The 8,791-nt window shown below is 45.4% G+C and overlaps 1 protein-coding gene across 1 annotated transcript in view; it reads right to left on the bottom strand.

Annotated features, from left to right (window-relative positions):
* Positions 1–2,718: 2,718 nt before the first annotated feature.
* CD22 (CD22 molecule) overlaps positions 2,719–8,791 on the bottom strand; it is a 23,029-nt gene continuing 16,956 nt past the window's right edge. The window contains exons 11-14 of the mRNA XM_044422228.1: positions 6,730–7,128; positions 4,459–4,755; positions 3,186–3,449; positions 2,719–2,943 (exon numbers count right to left, since the gene is read on the bottom strand). Of these exons, the coding sequence (XP_044278163.1) occupies positions 2,942–2,943; positions 3,186–3,449; positions 4,459–4,755; positions 6,730–7,128 (962 nt within the window). The 3' untranslated portion in view covers positions 2,719–2,941. The remainder of the gene's footprint in view (positions 2,944–3,185; positions 3,450–4,458; positions 4,756–6,729; positions 7,129–8,791) is intronic.

Here is an 8,791-nt window from a genome sequence, read left to right on the forward strand (position 1 = left end):
AAATTGCAGCCAGGATCTGGGGGGCCATTCCTGTGCACCGGCTCAAATTGGTATACTTTCCAGCTGGTCTTGCTCCACTAATCCTGCAGGACGACTTCAAATCCAACTGGATTAAATCAATCGAGCACAAAGTAGCCCTTTGGGCCTCTCCCTGTCGACTGTACTAAATATGGGTTTTGAACAGGCAATGGAAACCATCAAGCAGCGTATTGAAGATATTGAAAGACAAAGCGACTTCAATAGAGCCCCTGAATTCTATCTTAGGGAGGACTATAGACATATCTTAATAGCTGCATCCTATCTCAAACAGTTGGAACTCCATAAACACAGAAAGGCTTTTTCCTTGGCCCAACTTAATGGACTCCCTTCAGCGGATTTGGAAGGACGGTACAAAAAGATCCCCTGGTCAGAGTGCCTCTGCCCCTGTGGGATGGAACAGACAGAAACTACAGAGCACATCCTGCTGAGGTCCACATTCTACAGGGATAGTCACACTGCACTCATTTCCCCACTGGTGAATCGCTTCCTGGGCCGTACAGAACAGCAATATAGTTATATATTGCTGTCTGACACTAACCCAACAATAACATACAATGTTGCCAAATTCTTTGTGGCTGTGGTGGGTGTCTAAAGACAGATCCTCGGGGATTGTGGCTCTACCTAGTCGAACAAGAACAAAGTCTGGGATTGTCATCAATTTACAATGAATGATATTGTGTTAAAGCATTTATTAATCTGAGTGGGGTTTTAATATAGATGATGTTTTACGTATTTACAGTTTTAATCTATGTATTTATTGAATGGAGCTGGTCTTTGACCGAAATAAAGTTTATCTAATCTAATGCAGGAGTGAACTTTGGCTTCAGATTTACCTTTGACAAAATGGTGGGCTTACAAACGTCTCCTCCAGACTTGCCAATTGCTTGCATTGAGCTAATCAGAAGATCAAAAGATGCTTCTGCAGGACTAACAGACATGGAGTGCGGGGACTTCATCCCGGGAAGCAAACATGAAACTGAGCGGATCTGACCATTTCCATTCCATGCTGTGTCTCCTTTTTCAGGCCTTAATTAGTGCTAGTATAATATAACCCTAATTAAGAAACCTGAAATTCTCATGAGGATAGGTGGTGTCTTTGTTTTATTTGTGGGTGGGAGAATATGTGATTCTGAATGGATAGACAATAGGCAAATTGTTTGAAAGTGGCTTATATGCAGAGCACATCATGCAAAAGGCCAGGCTAGATGAATCACAAGTCGGAATTAAGATTGCCAGGAGAAATATCAACAAACTCGGATATGCAGGCAATCCCACTCTAATGGCAGAAAGTGAAGAGGAACTAAAGAGTCTCTTGATGCGGGTGAAAGGGGAGAGCACAAAAGTTGGCTTGAAACTCAACATTAAGAAAACAAAGATCATACCATTCATTTTTGCCTAGCACAGTATTTGCCTATCACTTCCTGGCAAATAGATGGGGAAGAAATGGAGGTAGTGACATATTTTATTTTCCTGGGCTCCAAGATCACCGCAGATGGGGACTGCAGCTAAGAAATTGAAAGACGCTTGCTCCTTGGGAGGAAAGCTGTGGCAAATCTAGACAGCATACTAAAAAGTAGACACATCACCCTGCCGACAAAATTTCATACAGTCAAAGCTATGGTTTTCCCAGTTGCAATGTATGGCTGTGAAAGTTGGACCATAAGGAAGGCTGAGCGCCAAAGAATTGAGGCCTTTGAATTGTGGTGCTGGAGAAGACTCCCAAGAGTCCCTCTTGGGCTGCAGTGAGACCAAACCAGTCAATCTTAAAGGAAATCAAGCCAGACTACTCTTTAGAAGGCCAGGTACACAAGATACTTGACCTAAATACTTGGGTCACCTAATGAGAAGGAAGGACTCACTGGAGAAGACCCTGATGCTGGGAACAATGGATGGCAAAAGGAGAAGGGGACAGCAGAGGATGATGTGGCTGGATGAAGTCACTGGGGCAGCGGGTGTGGGCGTGGGTGGACTCCAAGGGATGGTGGAGAACAGGAGAGCCTGGAGGAATGTTGTGCATGAGGTCGTAATGGGTTGGGCACAACTTTGCAACTAACAACAACCACAACCACAACAACATGAAAATGGCTTAGATTGAACAAGAACCCTGCACAATTTAGGGAGCTGATGAATGAAAAGCCATATTAGACACTTATATTTTCTGATAATTTGGCATCAATATCATAGAAAAACCAAGAGGACAGGGCTGATGTGGTGCATACAGTGTCAAAGATAGGCAGACATGAACATGCAGCCTTTTCCAATCAAACCCTTGATGTTACACCCTCCCGCGTTCCATAGACCCCAGCAAAACTCTTTTGACATACCTGCTCCTGGTAGAGAGAAGTGGCAAGAAGCACTGAACACCACATCAGTCCTGTGATGCATCACTTTCAATATCCCTCCTGCAAAACAGTGGGATCAGAGAGCCTTGGGAAACCCCTCCACTGTGATTGGAAGCCAGAGCTGTCAATCACAGAACTTCCCCCTTGCTCTTTTTTCCACCCTGGTAATTTTCTTTATTTGCAGAACTTGGGGAGAAATCTGAACTTTTTTAACCCCTCAGGTGTTATACTCCCAGGAACAAAGGGAGTATGAATCTCATATCTGAGTTAGATTTCAAAACAAGGCACTCTTTAATGACAGGCTTAGAGATGTTGTTGTTTTTATTTTTATTTGTGCTAAGGATATGGATTCAAGGCAACGCTTGAAACGAGAAGGGCCAATGTGGCAGACAAAGCCAAATGGGTGCGGCAGGAGTGCGCACCCTGATCCTCCTTCACTGCTTCTCCTGACTTCTCCCATCAGGCACACATAGCTCTCCTTCAGGCCACATCCTCTGCGCGTTCCTCGAATGCTTGCCAGCTGCAGAGGCTGATGCGGTTCTTTGAAGCACTGCTAGATGTTCTGCAGGAAACAGAAAGAAATGTCTCTATTAACAGCCTGGGCTGGCCCTACCACAAGCCACCAAGACAAGTCCAGAGCATATTTAGGACAGGAGATGCGCGTGCTGACTAGCTGTGCTTTTATACTCAGCACCAGAATGGGATGTAACTGGTGTCTAGAGGGGTTTGGAGTGAAGGAATCTGACTTGTGGGTTTTATCAAGAGTTTGTTTTCAGCATTTTCTCACTTACACAAATCCAGCTCAAAAATCCAGCTCAAATTGTGAGGATCGTGACATGCCAACACTGTTGTCGGCTTCACAGTGGTAAGCAGCGGAATCCTCTAATTTCATTTCCTGGATGATCAGAAAGGCAGCTGCTGAGTCCAGCTTGAGCTGTTGTCCATCCTTGTACCATGTATAGGTAAGGTTGTAGGGGTTTGCTCTTTCCACTTTACAGCTCATCTTAAAAGACTGGCCCACCATCGGCTTCTTTGGCTCTGGCACAATGATCACTTCCATAGGGGGAACTGCAGGGAGCGAGAAACACAGAAGAAACAATGCGTAGTAACCCACCTCTTTCAGCACTTCCACTCTCTCAAGAGACAAACCAGCTACGGTTCTGCCATATGCTGTTCCATTGCAGCTAAGCCAAGCTGCCCATCACAGCAATCTTAGGACTCACAATCCATGTTTATCAATATTTATTTAGTGAATAAATATAATACATATAATACAGAGGGTCCAACAGAGGAATGAATAAGGATTTGAATGTCCTAATTGGAGTGTCACTTTGACATCTCTAGCAGAGGATTCAGTCGAGTTCAGGTTATGCCTGATTCAACAAGCACTTTTGTTTCTCAGTTGTTGGGCATCACAATGACTCCTTCATAAGGCTTCATCGGAATCAGCTGACTGCCTGGATATAATACTGCCAATGCTCCTTTCGGTCCAATGCTTTGACAATGTTTAGTCATCTCTTTTTGGGTGGAAGTTATAATACGGATACATTTTGTATTGGAACCCCCTTCAGTACTTGCTGATGCACCACCACTCGTCCGCTCCCGCTTCAGAAAACAGCAGCAGCCAGAAGCACAGAAGTCAGGCAAAAGGGCAAGGGTGGCATAGAAGGGCAGGAGGAGCACAAGGAGCCCCCCAGCTTCCCCCAGCCAGGCAGCAGCAGAAGCTGCTGAGGAAGATGAATGTGCAGGGTGCACCCATGAGGTGGCAGCATCCAGTGCCGCCCCAGATCAGCAACTGCCGCAGTGAGATGTTGGAGTGGAATGGCCAGCAATTCAGCCTGCTGGAGTCCATCAGGTCCAAGCACCTGACGGGACTCACGGTCCCATACAGTGACACTCCATGCCATCTCCCGCAGGACAATTCCCTGTACTGAGCAGCCAGGGAGGAAATGTTGGCTCTGGTGCAGAGGGAAGAACTGCAATCAGTACACTTCACCCCTGAAATCTGGAGCAGCAAGGATGGAGCAAACTGTCCCTCAGATCCCATCTCTGCATGCCTAGTTCCTTGTACACTCACATTTCACATCCAGATTCATGGTACTCTGGGATTCCTGCGACCCATCCTGGCTCCTCAAAATGCACCTCAGCATTTTCCCATGGTCATACCAGGCTGGTTCAAAACTCACTATCTTCTGGAGCATTCTGTTTTCAATGGTTGTGTTTTGTGAAGACAGGCGATTTTCCTCTAAGCCAATGATAGTCAGAGTTGCCATCTCATCAGGGCAATCATAAGGCACCGAGCAAATCAGCTTAGCTGCCTTCCCTTCTTGCGTCTCCACAGGAATGATTTCCACCTTGGGCTTTGGAGGTGACCCTGTTTCCAGAGAATGAAAGGGAAAATGCCAATCCATGTTTTGGGGAGAGCAATAAAATTAACCATGGAACATACATAGGCCCACTCTGCTTGATTTTGCCCACGAGCAGAAGCCTCGACCTAACCGGAGAGAGACCACACTATGCAAACCTGCCTCTTAGCCTGTCCTCACGTGTGAGGTCTGCTCTTTTATACAGTGCCAGATTTGAGTGTGTGTATGGGGGGGGGGCGCTTTGGGAAGGATGCTCTCCAGAGATCCACCCCCTTACTGCTGTTAATATTGCCATTTGTTTACACTTTCTCCTGTGCCCAATGCACATGGCCAAAGAGAAGGACGAGATGTCTGGAGTCGATGGCTATGACTGTTCAGTCTTTCAAAGAGGGCAGGTAAACAGGTAGCAACATGAGAAAGATGGATCAGGTCAAGAGCTTCTAGGACAGCTCTCCTCTTGTGGAGTGGGCCTCAACAGCTGTCCAGTGAAGCCCAGCCCCTAAGGACAGTACTGAATGCAGGAGAACAGAAGAGACTGAGAACATTAGAAAAGCCATGCTGCAACAGACCAGAGGTCCATCCAGTCCAGTGCTGCGTACACACAATGACAAACTAGCCACCACAGCATCCCTCAAGCAGGATGGGTGCGAGATCTCCTCCTGCCCAAGCTCCCCAGCAGCTGCTGTATGCATGCTTGCCACCTCTGGAGAAAGAGGAAGCACATAGCCAGCAAGGCTAGTGGCCACCAGTAGCCTCCGTCCTAATGACTCTGTCTAATCCCTTTTTGAAACCACCCAGATGGGAAGCCATCACTGCTTCTCATGGGAGCAAATCTCTCCTTTGGGAGACAATGTCATTTCTTCCCACCCTCTGTCTTCTGTTCTTTAACCACTTTGTGATCCATAAGAGGATCCACCCCTTTTATTCCATGACTGTTTAGCTTGCACAGGAGCCTTTGGTGAAGGCTCAAACTGTTTCTTTGCTTCTCTGATGGACCACTTGCATTTCCCTTGTGCAAGCTTGTGGTCCCATCTTATCTTCCCATTTGGGGAAGACTTCCATTTTTTTAAGAAAGCTTTCTTCTGCCTAATAGCTTCCTTGACTTTATGGTTAACCATGCTGGTGATTTCCTAGACTTCATGTTACCTTTTCTCATTTGTCGTATGCATGCTATCTGTTCCTCAGTTATAGCGCTTTTTTGAATGATCTCCAAGTGCTTTAAAGTAATTTCAACTTCTGGTTCCCCTCTTCAGCTTCTCCATTACTAGTTTCCCCATTTTGAGAAGTTTCCTCTTTTGAAATCAAACAGAACTCTTTTCAACTTCATTGCCAGTGTTCCGCCTAACCGTATATTAAATCTGACACCAGCATGGCTACTGTTACTTAATGGCTCAATAATATTTCCATCCTGGACTATGCTCTGGGCAACCCCACCTAGGACTAAATCCAAGCTGGCCTTCCCTCTGCTTGATTTCATGACCAACTGCTCTGGAGCACAATCATTTAGGACATCAAGAAATTTAACCTCTCTGTCAGAACTGGAACATGTATTTACCCAGTCAATGTGTCCGTAGTTGAAGTCCCCCATTATTACAATACAGACTTTGTTGGAGACCCCTCTGATTTCATTGCCCATCTCAAGATCACCCTGAGCATTCTTGTCTGGATACCTTCTGATTCGGTATGAAAGCATGACTACCTTTCCTGCTTATGCATGGCCATGGACTGTGGGCAGAGGTACACTGAAGACAGGTCTTTACATCCAGGAAAGGTTCCTATAGGCCAGGAATTTAGCAGCCTATTTCTCTTGACCTTGATAGGGATGAGTCTTGGGAGGGGTCCCATAGTTCAGCCATCACTCTGGATTGAAAACTACTGATCCAGATCTTGCAGATAATACTTTGAAAGCTTTTCCGTCTCAGCTGAAGCCCTACTTTTACATGGGAAGAAAAGGAATACAAGCTGCTCTGCAAAGCTCTTACCTGCAATTTTAACTGTGGCATTAAGATGCCACTTCAGTCTCCAGTTATCATTGGAATCAACAATGTATGCCGTATAGGAACCACTCTCATTCATCTGGAGTTGACTAACTATCAGGCTGCAGTCTCTGTTGCTTAAATTGCCTACAAATCTGACCAGTCCCCTAAAATCAGGACTTGTTGAGGTAATGAGATCTTCAGAGGTTTTGGAGCTGTCATACAACAGGTGGCCATTGTTTTCGCGTGGAACATTATCCTCCAAAGGCTCAAAATACCAAGCTACAGCAAGGCGATTGACCTTGCCCAGATTACACACTTCACTGATCTGGCATGGAATCAACACACAGGATCCTTTCCAGGCAGTCAGGGAACTGGGGTTTATGCTCAATGGGCTTTCATTACCTGCAATGGAAAACATATAGGATAGAAATGGTCAGCTTCACCAAAGATCATGAAGATGTGCTTCCATCTCTCAGAGCTGAAGAAGTTGTCATGGCATCAAGGTGTCATGGCATCTTCTCAACTCCTAGACTATGAGATAGAAGCTAGATTTTGTAATAATATAAAATATACCATGCACTCCATGTGAAAGCTTATATGTTGTATATGCATGCATTGGGAAGGAGCCAAAGAACCTCACACAGGGCCTGTTCGCATATCATGAGTAGCCATGCATTTTGAGTATTCAAGCCAAGTTGGGCAGGTGCCTTGTCTTGTCATGGGTTATTTAAGGGTTGAGCGACCCTTGGGAACAATCCATTTTAGGATTATTTGGAGGTTATTTAACCTGGCTTCGCATGGCAGGACCAGCTGTGGCATGCCACAATCTGCATATTCAAATTGGCCACTGACATGTGGCCCGAAGCCTTAATTTAACCTTTGCAGCTCCGTGTGCTGTGTGGAGCAACCCAGCGAGTTCTACTTGCCCAAGCAGACTTTGGATTTCCATTCTTCGAAGAGCAGTTCTTCCGCTTCTAGCCTCATGACCAGCTATTTTGGCATCTGAGGGCATTTCCAAAAACAGTTTCTGTTATGGTACGGAGCAGTGCTCAAAGGCAAAAGTAAAGTAAACATCCCTTTATGTGTCTTCTATTCCGGCACCATTAATCTGCTGCTACAGGCAAGCATATGCCGTACCTTTCCTGTGGGTTTCTTGGTTTGTTTTTCTTTTTGCAAATGTTGCTTCTCTGTGTTGATATTTCTTTTTATTCTCTCGTTTGTTCCTTGGCTCCCATCCTCTGTATTCTAGATTCACAGTGAAGGTCAGTAAATCCTATGACCCCAGATAGATGATGGTTTAAGTCTGCCTCCAAGGTTAGATTTAGAAGGAGGAAGAAAACAGAACCATTCAGACCAGCCGGTGTTGCTCCAGTACACAATGGCAATGCAACCCCAGAGTCTTTTGTATAATTTCAAGAAATTGTGTGCCTCAGCCTGTGACCTCACAGGACCTCAAGTTGTGTGCCCTTGCATTTTCTAACCCCATCTATAACAAGCACGTCATTTCTGCTATGTTTAATGCCAGCCATTGCAACCGATTTCAGTGTCTTGTGATGCTGTAGGTTCTAGTACTCATTCTCAATGCATATGGGTTTCTATACCTTTCAAATTCCAAGGTGGATTTTGAAAGCAAACTTTCCAGGAACAAATGGAATTGAAAATTATTTAATTACAGATGCTATGCAAAAGTCATTCCAAGCAAACATTTGTATGAGTGGATAAAATCAGCTTTTTCGAAAGGGAGGCAAGATCTTCCATTTGAAGAGATGGGGGTTCCACAATCTGATCATGAAGAGGCCATCCTTACTCTCACTTCACAAATGTAAGCACATTTCAGATGCCAAATGCATCGAGGAGCTGATAGATGAAGTACAGATTAGGGGAGCTCTGGATGCGAGTGATCACTCCATCCTTTGCTTTGAGATCAGGGGACTGGGGACATGCAGCAGGTCGAGCACTAGAAGCTGGGACTTCAAGAGGGCCAACTTTGGCCAACTGAAGGCCAGACTGGGGAAAGTCTCCTGGGATAGGTTACTGGAAGGTAAGCGAGTTAAGGAGGGGTGGA

This window comes from Varanus komodoensis, unplaced genomic scaffold, assembly GCF_004798865.1.
Source record: "Varanus komodoensis strain SLA01 unplaced genomic scaffold, ASM479886v1 scaffold122, whole genome shotgun sequence".
In the NCBI taxonomy this organism is placed as follows: Eukaryota; Metazoa; Chordata; class Lepidosauria; order Squamata; family Varanidae; genus Varanus; species Varanus komodoensis.